The sequence below is a fragment of the Neophocaena asiaeorientalis genome, unplaced genomic scaffold (genome assembly GCF_003031525.2).
Source record: "Neophocaena asiaeorientalis asiaeorientalis breed wild unplaced genomic scaffold, Neophocaena_asiaeorientalis_V1.1 scaffold547, whole genome shotgun sequence".
NCBI lineage: Eukaryota > Metazoa > Chordata > Mammalia > Artiodactyla > Phocoenidae > Neophocaena > Neophocaena asiaeorientalis.
This window is the reverse complement of record NW_020185330.1, coordinates 3,178,295-3,197,618: the sequence shown is the minus strand read 5'-3', so window position 1 is coordinate 3,197,618 and position 19,324 is coordinate 3,178,295. Positions and strand designations below refer to the sequence as shown.

Here is a 19,324-nt window from a genome sequence, read left to right as displayed (position 1 = left end):
CCGTTGTTTGGGAGCTCTCACCATTGCTCCAGGTTTTTTTTTTTTTTTTTTTTTTTTTGCGGTACGCAGGCCTCTCACTGTTGTGGCCTCTCCCGTTGCGGAGCACAGGCTCCGGACGGACACGCAGGCTCAGCGGCCATGGCTCACGGGCCCAGCCGCTCTGCGGCGTGTGGGATCTTCCCGGACCGGGGCACGAACCCGTGTCTCCTAGCATCGGCAGGCGGACTCTCAACCACTGCGCCAACAGGGAAGGGAAGCCCGCCAGGTTTTTCTTTACTTTGAGCTAAATGAGCTTTGGCTTCCACACACTGCCCTCTACACAGATATGGAATGGAACCCCTCAACTCCAAGCTAACTTTTCAGGGAACCAATGACAGTTGTCCTGTCCTCTGCTCATTTTTTTTTCCAGCCTGAATGTTCCCCCTGGTTCTCAAGTGCCTCACCATCCTCCTCCTGCCAGCCACATCCTGACTCATTCATCTTCCCCAAAGTGTGCAGCTCCTCAGAACCGCACCCCACACTCCAGGTACAGGCTGGCTTGCCGAGAAGACCTGTTCTGAATAAAATATTATTATACATTGCATTGTATATACAATGTATTGTTGAAAGCTTAGCGGCTTTGGGGGGCAACCCCCTTGTGACATTATTCATACTGAGTTCTAAGTCCACTAAAAGTCTAAGTCCACGAAGTCCTTTCCATGCATACTACTAACAAGCCACGTCTCCCCCAGAGGAGGTCTAGCGGACGCAAGTGTAGAGGCTACACGTTTAGTGGTTTAACAGTCATCTTGTTACATTGAAATATTTTGGATCATGATTCTGTCATCAAGCTCTCAGCTGTCCCTCTGGGTTCACCCACAGATTTGATAATTACACCTTCTCAGTCCAGTTTACACTCCATTCCTTGCCGTGGCCACCAGCTTCAGGCAGGGGAAACCTGACAGCACCCCACCTCCATCACGCCACTTCTCTCTAGCTCTCTGCCTTGGGGCTTCTCCAGCACCATGCCTGGGACACTGTGGAAAGGAGCTGCACATGCACATGTGCAAACCTGGAAGTACGGGGACTTAGCACCCTGGGGCAACCCTTGACTAAGAGGAGAGGGGAACCTGTGGATAAATGCCCACCGTGTCTGTCCCTTCTGAGGCACAGTCTGCATGGCCCCTCAGAGGGTCCCATGGGACTGAGCCCCAGTGCCCATGACAGTGACCAGTTCAACCACATCGGCTTGTGTTGGCCTCCCCTCCTTCCCTGTTTCTCTCCTCCCCAGCCCCCTTTCCTGTTCCTCAGGATCACTGCCAAAAATAAACCGCCTGCACGCCAGCCCTTGCCTCACACTCTGCTTTCTTGGGGACCTCAGGCTAAGTCACAGTCAACATGAATAATGATGTAGGACGTGTGAGCCCCAAGGCACAGTACCAAAGACCTCCCTTAAGGCTGACAGCGGCAGAAGTCACTCTAACGCCACCCAGCCCTCTTACGGGTGGGTGACTCTCACCCAGCCCTCCCATGTCTCCATTTTACTCATCAAGAAATAAGAGGCTGGGCTTCCCTGGTGGTGCAGTGGTTGAGAGTCCGCCTGCCGATGCAGGGGACACGGGTTCGTGCCCTGGTCCGGGAAGATCCCACATGCCGCAGAGTGGCTGGGCCCGTGAGCCATGGCCACTGAGCCTGCGCATCCGGAGCCTGTGCTCCGCAACGGGAGAGGCCACAACAGTGAGAGGCCCGCGTACCGCAAAAAAAAAAAGAAAGAAAGAAAGAAATAAGAGGCTTTGTCAAATGTTGTGCTGAAACTTAGATATGGAATGCCTACCAGAATTCCTGTAATCTGCCCAGAATACAGAAGACTCTCCGTAAATGTCAATGCTATCTCCCTTGCTTTCCTATTCCCCCATCAAAAGGGAAATGACATTAGTTCTCCACGACCCAGTCTTCCCATTCTTAGGAAAACCAGGCTGCTTCCTACTTCCTCATCCAAATGCTCACATATCAAGTTTCAGATACCCTTCTGGTATCTTGCACAAGATCACTGTTGATCTCACATATCCTTACAAGGCACAGAACTTACTTTTTCCCTCCTTTTTGCCTTCTCAGAGACATCATTACTTATGGAGGCTTCTGATGATTCCTCTATTATTCCTTCACAACTCTTGAGAAATTCAAAAGTGGTTTCGCATCGCCATTCTAGTCACGTATTTAAATCACATATTTGGTGCACGTACTCACTCAGATATAAACGTATACAATGAAAGTACTATTCTATATGTATTTATGCTGCATACACACACTTGAGTTCTACTGACAAATCAGGATAAGCTGCTTCAGAAGTTCCTGTTGCATTTTATGGGAGGACGCTGGGGAAGTAGGAAGAGATCTCTCCCATCCGGTCTCTGGAGTTAACATTCCTGCTCTTACCAGCTCAACTTTACAGTCCATAGCGTCAGCACACCACACACACACACACACAGAAATCTTTCCTGGAACCGCATTTTCCACGGGACACCGATCATTAGAATGCCTGGAAATTCCAGCAGGGGCAAGGCCAAAAAGCTTGGGAAATGCTACAACATAGCCCAGATCTGCCTTCCTCAATCCCAGCCTCCATTCAGGCTGTGACGATCTCCAAGCCTGGGGAAATCACAGCGATTTCAAACTGCTCTCCTTGGAAAGTTAGTGTTGGGGGGTGGAGATGGGGTTTGGGGGGAGGGGGACCATCTACCTACCATAAGCTTTCATCTAAGTTTTCATTTGCAAACAAAAACCTTGCAATACTCATCCATAAAACTTGAAAGCCAATGCACCAATTACCTCTAAATTACCTTCCACCTCTAATAGCCTATGATCTTTCTACTCAAAGTGTGGTCCACAGACCTGCAGCAGCAGCATCACCTGGGAGTTTATTAGAAATGCAGGAACTCTGGGCCCCCCACAGGCCTCCTCAATAAGAATTTTCGGTTTAACAAGATCCCCAAGCGATCTGTATGCATATTAAATTTTGAAAACTAGTTTAAGACGCTTTTATCTTTTTCTGTAAGTCAGTGGTCCCCAACCTTTTTGGCACCAGGGACCGGTTTCGTGGAAGATCCACAGACGGGGTTGGGGGAGGGGAGGTGGGGGGGATGGCTCAGGCGGTAATGCGAGCGATGGGGAGCGGCAGATGAAGCTTCGCTGGCTCGCCCTCCGCTCACCTTCCGCTGTGCAGCCCGGTTCCTAACAGACCTCAGACTGGTATCGGTCCGCGGCCCAGGGGTTGGGGATCCCTTCTGTAAGTGTGTAACGTGTTTCTTCTTAACACTAGTTCTAATCAAAGTAACATATGAAAGTATTCTACTAAAAGGAACCAAGAGAGAGAACTACTACTAAGTCTCATAATTTTTTTTTTTTTTTTTTTTTCGGAACCGGGGCCTCTCCCTGTTTTTTTTTTTCTTCCCGGACCGGGGCACGAACTCGTGTCCCCTGCATCGGCAGGCGGACTCTCAACCACTGCGCCACCAGGGAAGCCCTAAGTCTCATAATTTTAATGGGTAATTTTTAGGGAAAAAAATTTGGCGTGAGCTGATATGCTGTTTTCCTCCTTTAAACATGTTAGAAATCAGAGGAGTGTTTGGATTGCTCCTTCTTCCATTCAAGAATTCATTTCTGAAGGACAATATGCACCATGCTCCCCTCTTTCTAATGTACTCATACTCATCTTTCAATAGACCCAGCAAGAACTTCCCTGGTGGCGCACTGGTTAAGAATCCGCCTGCTAATGCAGGGGACACGGGTTCGAGCCCTGGTCCGCGAAGATCCCACATGCCCTGGAGCAACTAAGCCCGTGCACCACAACTACCGAGCCTGCGCTCTGGAGCCCGCGAGCCACGACTACTGAAGCCCACGGGCCTAGAGCCCGTGCTCCACAATGAAGAGTAGCCACCCCTCGCCACAATTAGAGAAAGTCTGCACACAGCAACGAAGACCCAACGCAGCCAAAAATAAATAAATAAATTTATTTTTAAAAAGGGGGGGGGCCTGGAAGTCTGCCCCTTACGTGGTCCAACAGACTCCCCCCTATATGTGTGGTTTTCTTGACAAAACTTTCATTAAAGGTACTAAAAAGGCAAGAATCTTGTAAGCTCTAAAGCACTTGTTGCAAATGACCCACTCAAGTTTACTTCTTCCATTCGTTACTTCTTGGACAACCCAACCCATCCTGTTCTCTCCCCTTCACTCAAGTCCAGTTTTGTTCTCTCACTGGAAACACAGCATTTAGCAACTTTCTACAGTCTAATTATTACACATACAGATCATCCATAGCTTACAACGGGGTTGCCTCCTGATAAACCCATTATGAGTTGAAAATGCATTTAATACACTTAACCCACCTTGCTTAGCCTTGCCCACTTAAATGTGCTCAAACACTTTCATTAGCCTACAATTGGACAAAACCATCCAACACAAAGCCTGTTTTATAATACAGTGTTGAATATCTCATGTAATTTATTGAATACTGTACTGAAAGTGAAAAACAGAATGGTTATATGGGTGGGTCCCGAATGCTTCTAAGAGTATCAGTTGTTTTCCCTCGCGATTGTGTGGCTGACTGGGGGCTGCCACTGCCCAGCATCACAAGAGAGGACCGTGGGACAGATTGCTAACCTGGGAGAAGATCAAAATTCAGAATTCCAGGAACGACTTCTACAGCATACATATCACTTTTGGAATCGTAAAGTCAAAAAACTGTCTAATGCAAACTGCCGTAAGTCAGGGATCACCTGTATATATGTTGTTTTAACTCCACAACTCGAGTGTAAGCTCCTTGAGGGGAATCATCGCACCTCCTTTGCCTTTGGACACAGCTCCCAGCTCTTGGTGAATTAATAAGTAGTGAGGAACTTGATCCCACAGTTTCTTACCAGATACTCTTCTCCAGGTACCACTTAACAGTCTTACCTATTGCATAAAAGAAACCACTGAATCGTTTGATTTTTTTCTCCCTGCTAAACCAAGACAACGAAAACTGTATTAAAATGATGATACCTAGGTGAGAACAAAACCCTAGAACTAGCTTATGAGTCCCAAGGAGTGAAATGCTCCTACATATAATAAAAGCAGCAGGTTCCTCTGAACTCCGGCTGGCTCCTGGAGTGCAGGCTTCAGAGCAAAGCCCAAGCCTTGACTAGCTAACCTTGAGAGAAAGCTTCGCTCCTCTTCTGAAAGTTCTGCTTTCCTTGGGAGATTCCTGCCTCAGGCGGCTTCCACAGAAGCAAAAAATAGCTCAGAGGAGACGTCTGATTCTGCATCTTAATCTATGTGAACTGGATGAACTCAGTAATGCCTTGGAAAGAATGATTAGAAAAGATGGAAAGAAAGGAACAGGCTAAAAATTCAAAGTAGTAATTATATTTTTAAAAGAAAAACAGGATTTTTATGAGCACCACAGCTTTCCTAGCAAATGACTTATGTAAGGCACTTCCCTCGTGGATGAAAACCTCCAAATTTTCCTCAGGTCAAGGAGGAGAGTATTTTCTCTTCCGTGCTGTTGTCAATTCTTATTAGAATTAAGCTTCTGCAGGATATACTGGGGAGCTTTCAGTTACTTCTCAGTCCTTCTGACCCTCATTTCACTCTCAGTTTGTTTATTTATACATAAACAAACCAATTTGACTGCTATGTTTGTCTGCCTTCTACTTGCTTTGATGGGACCTATTTATAACACGTACTCAGTTGCTAAAGCCTTTGAGCATCCGAGCTAAACAACCAAATGCAATTTATTTGCAACAAAGATCACAAATGTGTGTGACCTGCTCCCTGTCATCCCAGACCAACCCAAAGAAAATTACAACACCCAAAGTGAAAAGTGTTTCAGATATGAAGTCCCTAGATATTTCATTCCTCCAAATGATTTCTTTTTTTCACATTCACCAACTAAAGGTAAAAAGTGTTGACAAGTTATTTGGGAAAACTGGGTCAGGGCTGTGTTTTTTAGGACTCAACATGATATAAAATAGAGCAATACAGCTAAAATATAGAAGGTGGAGCAAAGTAGACTCATATCTTTTCAGGTTCCGAGTCACCTTCAATCTCTTCCAGATAATCCTTTAAATAAAAGATGCCCTATCAGGACTTCGCTGGTGGCGCAGTGGTTAAGAATCCGCCTGCCAATGCAGGGGACGTGGGTTCGAGCTCTGGTCCACGACATGCCGTGGAGCAAGTAAGCCCGTACGCCACAACTACTGAGCCTGTGCTCTAGAGCCCAAGAGCCACAACTACTGAGCCCGCGTGCCACAACTACTGAAGCCCACGTGCCTAGAGCCCATGCTCCACAAGAGAAGCCACTGCAATGAGAAGCCTGAGCACCGCAATGAAGAGTAGCCCCCACTCACCGCAACTAGAGAAAGCCCACTCACAGCAATGAAGACCCAACGCAACCAAAAATAAATAAATAATTTTTTTTAAAAAAGATGCCCTACCATTTAGGAAAACATTATTTATATAAATTTCATATTAATTAGAGGCAAATTTAAACCTGGGGGACAGAATATGTCCTCGTTGGATTGTTAACAAGTAGCTTCCAGCCAATAACAAGGTTTCATTAGTCCCATTCTACAGATGAGAAAACTAAGGCTCAGAAATTAAGTGACTAGCCCAATTCAAAATCCATACTCTAAGAATCCTCTACACATATCCCCTCCTATGGATATAAATAAATGGTCACCTGATAATACCTTCTTTTCCTATCTCAGTCCTTCCTTCTCCCCCATACAGCAATGCTGAGAGCAACAAAGCTGCCTTTCGCTGATTATGCCACCATGTGGCCAAAATGGAAATTGTCTGAACCAAACTTTGCCTCACTTCTCCCATTTTTGCCTCTCGGAGAATCATGCATATATTACAAAGCTTTCCCAAAAGTGTACACAGACACACAGACACACACCCTTTTCATCTTTTAACTTCCTTCTTCTTCCCTCGTCATTCTCAGCACACCCCTGCCTAAAAGTCTTCTTGGGTTCTCTATCATCTCTGCAGGATTAAGTCCAATTCCTTAGCTGGCAAAGTCCTGCACACACATGACTTCTGTTTTAACTTCTCTCTCTTAGATCCCAGCATTCTACACCCTTTGAGCCACTCTGAACTCATTATTTCTTGCACACAACAAGGCCCTTTCATAAGACAACGTTTTTATAAATGCTATCTCTTCTGCTTGGAAAACACCTTCGAGCCCGCTCTCTACAATCCTTTTTACATACTGAACCAACTCCTATTCACCCTTCAAAACTCAAACATATCTCCTCTGCAGTGGAGGCTTCCCTGATTCCTCCAGGCAATTAGCTGTACATTCACAATGCTCCCAGAACCTCACCCCTACCCTTTTTATTCCTATATCTATGCTTCTGTACCTGTGATATGGTATTTGTCATTTACTCAACACTCGGTATCTATGCACCAGGCATTGGAATACAGTAAATTACCTTTGTATTCCCACTGCATAACACAGGGCCAGGAAAGTAGTAGGCAGTCAGTAAATGTTTGTTGAATGAAAAAGTGAAAGGAGACTGGGCCGGACTGAAGCTAGACTGGGCCCAGCGTGAGGCATCAGGTGAACAAATTTCGTTTTAAGGCCGAACAAGTGGGTTAACCTTACCCAAGATAATCGTGAATTACAGTGGCCACTGCAAGAACTTTTAACCTGGATAAGCTTTCCCATTTATGAGGTGCCCTGGAGAAAAATTGTTCTTAGCCAAGCACTCACTAAAAATAGAAGAAGGAAAACTACTTTTCTGCCTATTCATGACCTTCTGGTGGCCAGGATAAGACCAGCTGGGACATCCCACTCGCTCCAGAGCCTGCAGAATCCTGGGGAAAACTGGCAGAAGAAAGCAAAGGCCATGTGGCTGACAGGGTCTTGGTGCTCCGGCTGGGTGTCAGGCCTGAGCCTCTCAGATGGGAGAGCCGAGTTCAGGTCCCACAGAGACCTCCCAGCTCCACGTAATATCAAGTGGTGAAGGCTCTCCCAGAGACCTCCATCTCAACACAAAGACCCAGCTCCACTCAACGACCAGCAAGCTACAGTGCTGAGCACCCTAGGCCAAACAACTAGCAAGACAGGAACACAACCCTACCCATTAGCAGAGAGGCTGCCTAAAATCATAATAAGGTCACAGACACCCCAAACCACACCACTGGATGCAGTCCTGCCCACCAGAAAGACAAGATCCAGCCTCATCCACCAGAACACAGCCACTAGTCCACTCCCCCAGGAAGGCTACACAACTCACTGAACCAACCTTAGCCACTGGGGGCAGACACCAAAAACAATGGGAACTATGAACCTGCAGCCTGTGAAAAGGAGACCCCAAACACAGTAAGTGAAGCAAAATGAGAAGACAGAGAAACACACAGCAGATGAAGGAGCAAGGGAAAAAGCCACCAGACCAAACAAATGAAGAGGAAATAGACAGTCTCCCTGAAAAGGAATTCTGAGTAATGATAGTAAAGATGATCCAAAACCTTGCAAACACAATGGAGAAAATACAAGAAACGTTTAACAAGGACCTAGAAGAACTAAAGAGCAAACAAACAATGATGAACAGCACAATATATGAAATTAAAAATTCTCTAGAAGGAATCAATAACAGAATAACTGATGCAGAAGAATGGATAAGTGACCTGGAGGATAAAATAGTGGAAATAATGACTGCAGAGCAGAATAAAGAAAAAAGAATGAAAAGAACTGAGGACAGTCTCAGAGACCTCTGGGACAACATTAAACACACTAACATTCTAATTATGGAGGTCCCAGAAGAAGAAGAGAAAAAGAAAGGGACTGAGAAAATATTTGAAGAGATTATAGTTGAAAACTTCCCTAATATGGGAAAGGAAATAGTTAATCAAGTCCAGGAAGCACAGAGAGTCCCATACAGGATAAATCCAAGGAGAAACACACCAAGACACATACCAAACTATCAAAAATTAAAGAAAAAAGATTAAAAGCAGCAATGGAAAAACAATAAATAACATACCAGGGAATCCCCATAAGGTTAACAGCTGATCTTTCAGAGAAACTCTGCAAGCCAAAAGGGAGTGGCAGAACATATATAAAGTGATGAAAGGGAAAAACCTACAGCCAAGATTACTGTACCCAGCAAGGATCTCATTCAGATTTGATGGAGGAATTAAAACCTTTACAGACAAGCAAAAGCTAAGAGAATTCAGCACCACCAAACCAGCTTTACGACAAAGGCTAAAGGAGCTTCTCTAGGCTGGAAACACAAGAGAAGGAAAAGACCTACAATAACAAACCCAAAGACTCATATATATGCTGTCTACAAGAGACTCACTTCAGACTTAGGGACACATACAGATTGAACGTGAGGGGATGGAAAAAGATATTCCATGCAAATTGAAATCAAAAGAAAGCTGGAGTAGCAATTCTCGTATCAGACAAAATAGACTTTAAAATAAAGACTATTACAAGAGACAAAGAAGAACACTACATAATGATCAAGGGGTCAATCCAAGAAGATATAACAATAGTAAATATTTATGCACCCAATATAGGAGCACCTCATTACATAAGGCAAATACTAACAGCCATAAAAGAGGAAATCGACAGTAACACAATCATAGTAGGGGACTTTAATCCCCCCACTTTCACCAATGGACACATCATCCAAAATGAATATAAATAAGGAAACACAAACTTTAAATGAAAAATTAAACAAGATGGACTTCATTGATATTTATAGGACATTCCATCCAAAAACAACAGAATACACTTTCTTCTCAACTGCTCATGGAACATTCTCCAGGATAGATCATATCTTGGGTCACAAATCAAGCCTTGGTAAATTTAAGAATACTGAAATCGTATCAGGTATCTTTTCTGGCCACAATACTATGAGACTAGATATCAATTACAGGAAAAAATCTATAAAAAATACAAACAGGGCTTCCCTGGTGGCGCAGTGGTTGGGAGTCCGCCTGCCGATGCAGGGGACGCGGGTTCGTGCCCCGGTAAAAGCAGTTCTAAGAGGGAAGTTTATAGCAATACAATCCTACCTCACGAAACAAGAAACATCTGAAATAAACAACCTAATCTTACACCTAAAGCAACTAGAGAAAGAAGAACAAAACCCCCCAAAGTTAGCTGAATGAAAGAAACCATAAAGATCAGACCAGAAATAAGTGAAAAAGAAATGAAGGAAACAATAGCAAAGATCAATAAAACTGAAAGCTTGTTCTTTGATAAGATAAACAAAATTGATAAACCATTAACCAGGCTCATCAGGAAAACAAGGAAGAAGACTCAAATCAATAGAATTAGAAATAAAAGCGGTGGGGCCTACGTCGACAGACGAATGGATAAAGAAGATGTGATACATATATACAATGGAATATTACTCAGCCATAAAAAGGAACGAAATTGGGTCATTTGTAGAGACGAGGATGGATCTAGAGACTGTCGTATGAAGTGAAGTAAGTCAGAAAGAGAAAAACAAATATCAGATATTAACGCGTATATGTGGAACCTATAAAAAAGGTACAGATGAACCAGTATGCAGGACAGAAACTGAGACAGAAATGTAGAGAACAAATGTATGGACACTAAATGGGGAAAGCAGCAGGGGGTGGTGGTGGTGGTGTGATGAATTGGGAGATTGGGATTGACATGTATACACTGATGTGTATAAAATGGATGACAGGATAGGAACCTGCTGTACAAATAAATAAATAAAATTAAATTCAAAAGCAAAACAAAACAAAAAAAAAACAAATGGGGCCTCATGAAACTTAAAAGCTTTTGCACAGCAAAGGAAAACATAAACAAGATGAAAAGACAGCCCTCAGAATGGGAGAAAATGTTTGCAAATGAAGCACTGACAAAGGATTAATCTCCAAAATTTACAAAGAGCTCATGCAGTTCAATATCAAAAAAACGAACAACCCAATCCAAAAATGGGCAGAAGACCTAAACAGACATTTCTCCAAAGAAGATATACAGATTGCCAACAAACACATGAAAGAATGCTCAACATCATTAATCATTAGAGAAATGCAAATCAAAACTACAATGAGGTATCATCTCACACCAGTCAGAATGGCCATCATCAAAAAACCTACAAACCATAAATGCTGGAGAGGGTGTGGAGAAAAGGGAACTTTCTTGCACTGTTGGTGGGAATGTAAATTGATACAGCCACTATGGAGAACAGTATGGAGGTTCCTTAAGAAACTAAAAATAGAACTACCATACGATCCAGCAATCCCACTACCGGGCATATACCGTAAGAAAACCATAATTCAAAAAGAGTCATGGACCACAATGTTCACTGCAGCTCTATTTACAACAGCCAGGACATGGAAGCAACCTAGATGTCCACTGACAGATGAATGGATAAAGAAGATGTGGCACATATATACAATGGAATATTACTCAGCCATAAAAAGAAACAAAATTGAGTTATTTGTAGTGAAGCGGATGGACCTGGAGTCTGTCAGACAGAGTGAAGTATGTCAGAAAGAGAAAAACAAATACAGTATGCTAACACATACATATGGAATCTAGGGGGAAAAAATGCTTCTGTAGAACCTAGGGGCAGGAGAGGAATAAAGATGCAGACATAGAGAATGGACGTGAGGACACAGGGAGGGGGAAGGGTAAGGTGGGACAAAGTGAGAGAGTGGCATGGACATATATACTACCAAGTGTAAAGTAGATAGCTAGTGGGAAGCAGCCACATAGCATAGGGAGATCAGCTCGGTGCTTTGTGACCACCTAGAGGGGTGGGATAGTGAGGGTAGGAGGGAGACACAAGAGGGAGGAGATATGGGGATATATGTATATGTATAGCTGATTCACTTTGTTATAAAGCAGAAACTACCACACCATTGTAAAGCAATTATACTACAATAAGGATGTTAAAAAAAAAAAAGAAAAAGAAAAAGCGAAAGAAAGAACTACAAACAAGATCTTATCCAGGAAATATCATCAGGAAAGCCTATACTCTTCTGCTTTCCTTTTACTCAATTTATGATTTAAAAATCAACTAAGGTATGGCATACCTATACCATGGAAACCAAAAACCATAAAAACATAGGACCCACATCTTTGCCCTCTAATGAGAGTAAATACACCCACAAGCCCTTTTCAATCTCCACAATTAATTTTGTCTTTAACACTACCATTTCAGATAATCCTTTCTCTTGTATTTAATTATAAGTAGAGTAACAATCTCTTTGCCATTTATTTACTACAAACATACGCAATTTCCCCACAAAATAAGCACTGTTTTGTGAATTAATAAACTTGTGGATTCACTTGTGAATCTCCATTTATTACACTATCTCCATTGGAAAAAATATTTCAAGTTCAAATGACAAAAGTCCTAAACTAGTGCCACACAATCCATTTTTCTTTGAAGATTTCCAAGTAAACTCAGCGGGTTCCATCTTTAGGTATCAAATGACATTTTAGCACCAAAAACACACAGCTACAAACTGAGACTGGCCAGAAATCTCAATGTTAACCTGGGCTGGTGGCTGAAGGGCACGTACCTAAGGTTATGAGTGTTCTAGAAACAAGCCTCTACTTTACAGAGCTGAGCATGACCAGTACCCACTGACCAAATCTGGAATGAAACACACACACACACAACACACAAACAAATCCACAAGGACTAACTCAACCATGTTCTTTGGATCTCAGATGTCCACGAACCTGAGGCAAAGGATGAACCAGTGAACCACTAGAATCTCAGTAAATGCTAAATTTAAGAGAACAAAAAGTTAGTATCAAAATACATCCCATGGATCTCAAATAAACCATGTTTAATGTGAAGGATTATCTATTTAAAGTTAGTCCTGTAGAAAACAGAGCCAAGTTTGCACTATTAGTAATTTTTTTGTTGTTATACTGAGGTCAAGCCCCAGATATGAATTTCGTTCTCATGCACCAAGTTTTAAAATCTCTGAACACCAGAAGAAATACATGTTCGTTTAATTGATGATTACAAAATAAAGTAAGTCACACATGATGATTTTGGTATAGGAAACCTCAGCCAGCCAATAAATGAGTCATTCTAAACAGCCTAGTTTTCTGAATGGGTAATAGCTTCACATGCCAAAAGAGCTCTGGAGGTTAATTACCTTGAGTGTTAATATTTCCAACGTTTATGGCATATTTCCCTCTCTTCTCAAAGAGTGTATTTAAAAACTTATCTTTTTTGGTATTTCACTCTCATTAATGGTAAACAGCAATTATGGATTTATGTTATTACAAAGTAATGTCCGCAAGTCCGATTGAGGGTTCCTACCTTAATATTCCCAAACTTTCAGGGCTTCTGTTCCCAACTCTCGTATCTAAAGTTATAATTTTTCTGTTTCTTTCCTAGTTGTCAAGCTGTCAGGGGTCACTTTTCACCATTGGTTACAGCAACTCCTCACCCCATTCTAAATGTGCTACCCCATATATTCTATGGATCATTTTTCAAATAAAATAAAGTTAGGATTGTTATCTAAAATAAGAGTAAGTTCTGAAAGAGCATCTGAAGCATTCTCCCAGACTTTACGCCATCTATTCCAATGCTGAGTAGGCATTTTTGCCCCTTGCCTGGTTCTTGGCTAGGTTCCAGATACGTAAGAGAGCTGTGCTCCAGACAGGCATTCTACGACAAATCTTGATGTTCCTTGTGACCCCTTAATGCAGAAGTAAACCAAACCATCACATGACCTCACTAATAAACTTCTGTCCTAGCCACATAACAAAAAGTGCAAAGTTTCCCAGGAAGCAAAATATCCAGGTTGAAAGATTAATCCAGAAACTGGAAAATGGTCCCTATCTTACGTAATGGTTATGGTTTCACATATCTACAGCACTTAGCATCATGAATAGGTAGGCAGCTTACACAAATAAGTACGGTTAAAAAAGATTTTTTGAGGGGAAAAATAACCAAATTATGAACTCATAGAAGTTCAATTTTTTTATTGGTTTGTTAAAGTAAAAGACTTTTAAGCTAAGCAACTTCTTTTTAATTCCATACATCTAATGGCTTCACTTACTAAACGGATGGCTGCTATGTTGGGAAAAGTCTTCTCCTTTACTCAAAGGGAAAAAATGTTCCTCTAACATTTGAGTAACCTAAGGATTAATTATCATTGTTTTAAACAGCCCCTACAAGCAATGAGGTCAAGCATTCAACATAAATCACTGTACTTAAATTCTGTGCATTCTATAAAACGCAAAAGTTTATATAACCTTGCTTGTCAAACCTGAAAAAGCAAAATCAAGCAGGTGATCCAGGCTACCCTGTCACATTAAGGATGGAAGTACGGAAGTAGGGCTTCCCTGGTGGCGCAGTGGTTGAGAGTCCACCTGCCGATGCAGGGGACACGGGTTCGTGCCCTGGTCCAGGAAGATCCCACATGTCGCGGAGCGTCTGGGCCCGTGAGCCATGGCCGCTGAGCCTGCGCGTCCGGAGGCTGTTCTCAGCAATGCGAGAGGCCACAATGGTGAGAAGCCCGCGTACCGCAAAAAAAAAAAAAAAAGAATGGAAAAAAAGAGGGACTTCCTGATGGTCCAGGAGTTAAGACTCCAAGCTCCCAGTGCAGGGCGCCGGGGTTCAATCCCTGGTCAGGGAACTAGATCCCGCATGCCACAACTAAATAAGATCCGGCACACGGCAACTAAGATCCCCCGTGAAGCAACTAAGACCGGCGCAGCCAAATAAATAAATAAATATTTTTTTTAAAAAAAAGAATGGAAGTAAAGAGAGCAGGTCATCAGTTATCCTAGTTACGTTTCCACACCCTTATGAAGGAGACTGGCCCTTCAGCTATTTATAAACACAGAACTGAAAGGGAAGGGGGTCCTGCCACTGCCACCCTTGTGAGTAACCAACAGGGTGGGCTGTTCGGCTCAGGCTGAATCCCAGTGGGACCTGTGGGATCTCCCTCAGGATGGCCCACCACACTAGGCAGCACCGGATCCTCTGGGTGCAGTCCTGTCTGGTCAGGAAAAGGGCTGTGAGGATTTCCAGCAGTCACTGCCAGCCTATGATTCTATATATGGAAACATCCCATCCTAGTGTTTCCAGCACCACGGGCACCACACCAGGGAGGAGGAGGGAGGAGCAGGCCAGCCCTCCTCTTGCTGTGCTGCCGGCACACTCACTTTCGTGTCTCCCAGGCCCTGCTGCCCTGGACTGGACCCTGTCATCAAATGGCAGCCCAGCCCTCTGCTGAGTCTTGCAGGCTGGCGGCTCTAACATGGAACAGCTGGAAGAGGACCCTGCATTCTTTTCTCTGTGTAAACACTGGGGGCTCTGTTCACCCTCCTGCTGCAGCATGAACTAAAGAATTTTCCCCATGCAACATTACCACAAACAGACCTTTCCCCATCCCCCATCCTCACCTCCCACCCCCAGGCCCGGATATAATTTCAGTCTGTCACCACCCATGCTAGCAAACAGCAAACTGCTGAACCTTTCAGTACATTCACTTTCTATGCTAGTCGAGGTGTCTGTAAATACACTAGCAGGGTAATAGGAAACAATTCTGTTATGCTCAGTAAAGTTTCCTGACAAAAGCATTAATGACCCTGATTCATGCCTGCTCCCTATGAGACCCTTTCTACAAGATGTATATCAATATAAATAATGTCGTGATAGTTAAGTATAACCACATAGTATACGAACTGCAAATATTTTAATAGTCTATAGCATCACCTACAAATTATTCTGAAGACAGAGCTCTAAAATTGGAATATCCGTGGGGAAAAATGAATAACAAAATTGGATTTTCATGTATTCCTCATACAGCCTCATCAAAGCTTGTCTTCTGAAGGGCAGTCCCAGGCTTCTTCATGTGTTGCTGAAATCCAAAGAGCCACGTTGCCCAAAAGAAGAAAGGGGGGGGAAGAGCCCAGAAAATCCAGACTCTACGTGACCTGACTTACTTATTTCCCAGGAAACTGCATGAGAGAAAAATCAATCATTCATGCTACCGTAGCTACCACATGGAATGGACTGAGGGAGTTGACAGTGGGCAAAAAAACGAAGCGGCCAGCGGAGGTTAGTGGGTGGCAGGGCCTGGGGCGGGGGCCGGTGGCGGGAGACGCCAGGGACCCGGGGGCCTCGAGGTTCTATCGCCACGGACCAGCGGTCGGGGGGCGGGGCCAGGCCCGAGGCTGGGAAGGCGGGGGCGTGGACAGGACAGCGGGACGGCGGCTGCCGCGCACTTACCGGGACTGTTGGCCTCGCCTTCGAGGACGTGCAGCTCGGTGCAGTCGGCCAGCGAGTGCTCCAGGCAGAGCTGGAGGAAGCGGGCCTGGGTCTGGCTCACGCGCTTGAGCAGCGACAACAGTGCAACAGTCTGCTCGCACTCGTTCCAGCCCTTAAACCAGCCCGCCAGCACCCCGACCTGGTCGCGAAACATCATGGTTAGGGGGCGGCCCTCGGTCTACAAAGCCCCCTCCGAGCCCCAGCCCGCCCCGCCCGCCCCAAAGTTTGGCGGAGCCGCAGCCCAGCGGCCGCCGGAGACGCGTTCCCGTTCCAAGGTGGCTCTGGTGCCCGGACGCTGCAGGTACTGCCTCGGCTCCTGCCTCTCTCGTCTGGTTTCAGTTACGTTCTGGTGGTTCTGGCTGATTTCCCCAGAGATGATGACAGACAGTAGCACGGAAATGTTTGTTGTTTTTTTTTTTAAATAACGATTAAAAAAAAAATTTTCCCCACAAGGCACACAAACTGAAGAATGCTCTCTTCCCCCCTCCCCCGCCTTCTTCTCGCAGCTTCGGGATGGTGATTTCCGGCGTCCCGGGGTCTCTCCCCCGCTGGGCGGCAGCTCGGACCCTTCACACCCGCATTCCCGAGTGGCGATCACCACTGGAAGGAGAGAAAAGGCTGCAGTGAGACCTCGGCCGGCGAGGGAGCGCGCGCGGGAAACGAGTGCATTAGAGGGGGTGGAGGGGGGCGCCCCGCGGGGGGTTTGGTCCCCCAAATTCCGGCCGCCCCCTCCGCGCCCGGATGCTGGAGAGGAGCTATTCCCGTTCTGGGAAAGGCAAGAAGCTTCCTTCCCAGGTGCGTGAGGAGACCGCCCGGCTTCCTGTTGCTGCCGCTGCGAACGGCTAGTGCTCCCCACACACCCCACCCGGGGTGGCCTCGGGGACTGTGCCTGCAAACGCCAGCACCAGCAACAGATCTTTCTCGCTCAGAAAACTTGCAATGCGGCTGCGGAGGGGCGCGGGGGTGGGGGTGGGGGCTAATGCAAAGCAGAGGCGGAGGCAGCAGCAGCCCCAGTTCCTTCCTCCTCCTCCTCCTCCTCCTCCTCTCCCGCCTCGTCCTCCGCCACCTCCTCCTCCCGGAGAAGCAGCCGAACGGCTGCAGCTCCATCTACAGCAACAGCCAGCATCTCCACCGCCAGGCGCCCCTCTGGATTTAGGCCGTGAGCAGCCGCGGCAACAGCTCGAGACAAAAATAAACTCTCCCCACCCAAAGCTCAGCGTCCAGCGGGCGGAGGCGCAGCCGGAGCCCCGGCTACCCCGCGCCGCGCCGCTCCAGCCCACCCGGGAGGTCTCCAAGGGCCTGCTTCGTCCTGAGCGATCAGATGTGTGCGTGCGTGTGCGTCTGTGTGTATGCGAGTGTGTACGCGTGTGTGTGCTGTAGGCATCCTGCCCCCGCTGCCGCCGCCTACGGGCGGGTCTGTCCGGCCCACCGCCTTGCCTGCGCGTCCCAGGCCGAAGGCAGCACGGCTACGGGCGAACGCCGAGCGCGGAGACAGCCGAGCCTACAGCACTGCCTCCCCCGGCGGGCAGGGCGGCTCCGCGGGAACTGCGGCTCCGCGCCGCCCGCACACGCCCCCGAAGGACCGCAAAGAAGAAAAGTTCGGTTTCGGGGGCTCCCCCAGTCCTAACCCTGTTCGGGTGGCAGCCAGCGGACGGCGAAGAGAGCCCAGCGACTCAGCCAGCCCTCGAGGGGCGGCTCGCTCCCAGCACCCCGTTTCCCGGCTCCCAGAACTTCGCGGTTCCCAGAACTTCTCCCCTCCGGGAAGGGGACCCAGTGACCCACTGGGGCAAAAGAGAGAGAGGGTGCTCACCTGGGAGCGGCTCATCCTGGCTGCTCGCGGCCCCAAGCACGGGTCCGGGACCGCAGCGGCTCTCAGCGAGGTTGGGGGCGCCCGGAGCGCGGGCTGCGGGCCATGCCGTCGGGGCGGGCGGCGCTGAGAGAGTGCGGCGCTGCGGGTCCGGGCTGCCGCCGCCGCCGCTCCTGCCGCCTCCAGTGTCAGCTCGCGGAGGACTGAGCCTCCCGAGCCGGAGCTCCCCACATGCTACTGATTAACATACACCATTACATCATGGGCTTGGCAGGGAGCGCCCGAGAGGGGGGGAGAGGAACCCGGGCGGCGGCGGCAGCGGCGGCAAGCGGGGGGAGTCGGGGGAGGATCCCCGGGCCCGGCCTGAGGCCGGGGTGTGGGGGGGGCGGATTCCTAAGTGGGGACCAGAAAAGGGGAGGGGAGTGGAGAGGGAGGAGCCGGATGGCGCAAAGGGGTCGGGTTGGAGGAACGGCCTGGCGGAGGGAAGAAGTTTGGGGAAGGGGAGGGTCCAAGTGAATGCCTGCCTTCTGCTGCTTGCGTGTTCCGGAGGGGCCGGGGCGCTCGAGACGCCGGCGTGCGGGCCGGAGGGGACCCAGAGGGCGCTTGAGCGGGGACGGTGCTGCCACCGGCTGCTCGTCCTTGGGAATGTGGTTCGCCAACTCGGGTGACCACGCGGCCCAACTGGGGCCCGGGGGTGACAGAGACCTGGGGTCAAGGGCGCTGCAGGCGTGGACGGGTTCCGGGGGTCAAGGACGCGAAGGGCAGAGGAGGCCGAGGGGCGGTACGCAGTGCTGGAAGAGCCTGGACGCCGGACGGCCCGGGTCCGAGGAGCGCGAGAAGTTCCCGGGTTGCTCACCCCTCGCCCGGGTGGGACCTTGGATGCCCTTTGCTCCTGTGGGCGGCCTCGCGGCTAGCCCCACACCCCTCTCCGGCCTTGCTCCCCCCTGGGGAAGCCGCCTGACTTCTGGGGCCAGCCGGGGAGTTACACCTGGCGCGCGGGCTGCGGCTGCGGCTCCGGCTGCGGGCCTGGAGCGGAGAGGAGCGCCGCCCCAGGCGGCTGGGAGGCGGGCGAGGCCACCTGTCAGCTCGTCTGAGTCGCCGGGCTGGGCAGCCTTTATCTGGCCCTGCAGAGTGCACGAGGCCGAGGCCGGGCAGGGAGCTTCAGGGGTCCTCGCCGCGCACAAGAGGTTGGGGGTAGAGGTGCAGCGCCGAGGCCATGCAGTTCAGGGAGGGCTGGGAAAGTGCCCTCGGGTAGTCT

The 19,324-nt window shown here is 47.6% G+C and overlaps 1 protein-coding gene across 2 annotated transcripts in view; it reads right to left on the bottom strand.

Annotated features, from left to right (window-relative positions):
* Positions 1 to 18,270, bottom strand: part of SAMD4A (sterile alpha motif domain containing 4A) — a 217,336-nt gene extending 199,066 nt beyond the window's left edge. For both annotated transcript variants that reach the window (XM_024734791.1, XM_024734790.1), the window contains exons 1-2: positions 18,070 to 18,270; positions 16,221 to 16,859 (exon numbers count right to left, since the gene is read on the bottom strand). In XM_024734791.1, the coding sequence (XP_024590559.1) occupies positions 16,221 to 16,416 (196 nt within the window). In that variant the 5' untranslated portion in view covers positions 16,417 to 16,859; positions 18,070 to 18,270. The remainder of the gene's footprint in view (positions 1 to 16,220; positions 16,860 to 18,069) is intronic.
* Between the last annotated feature and the right edge of the window lie 1,054 nt (positions 18,271 to 19,324).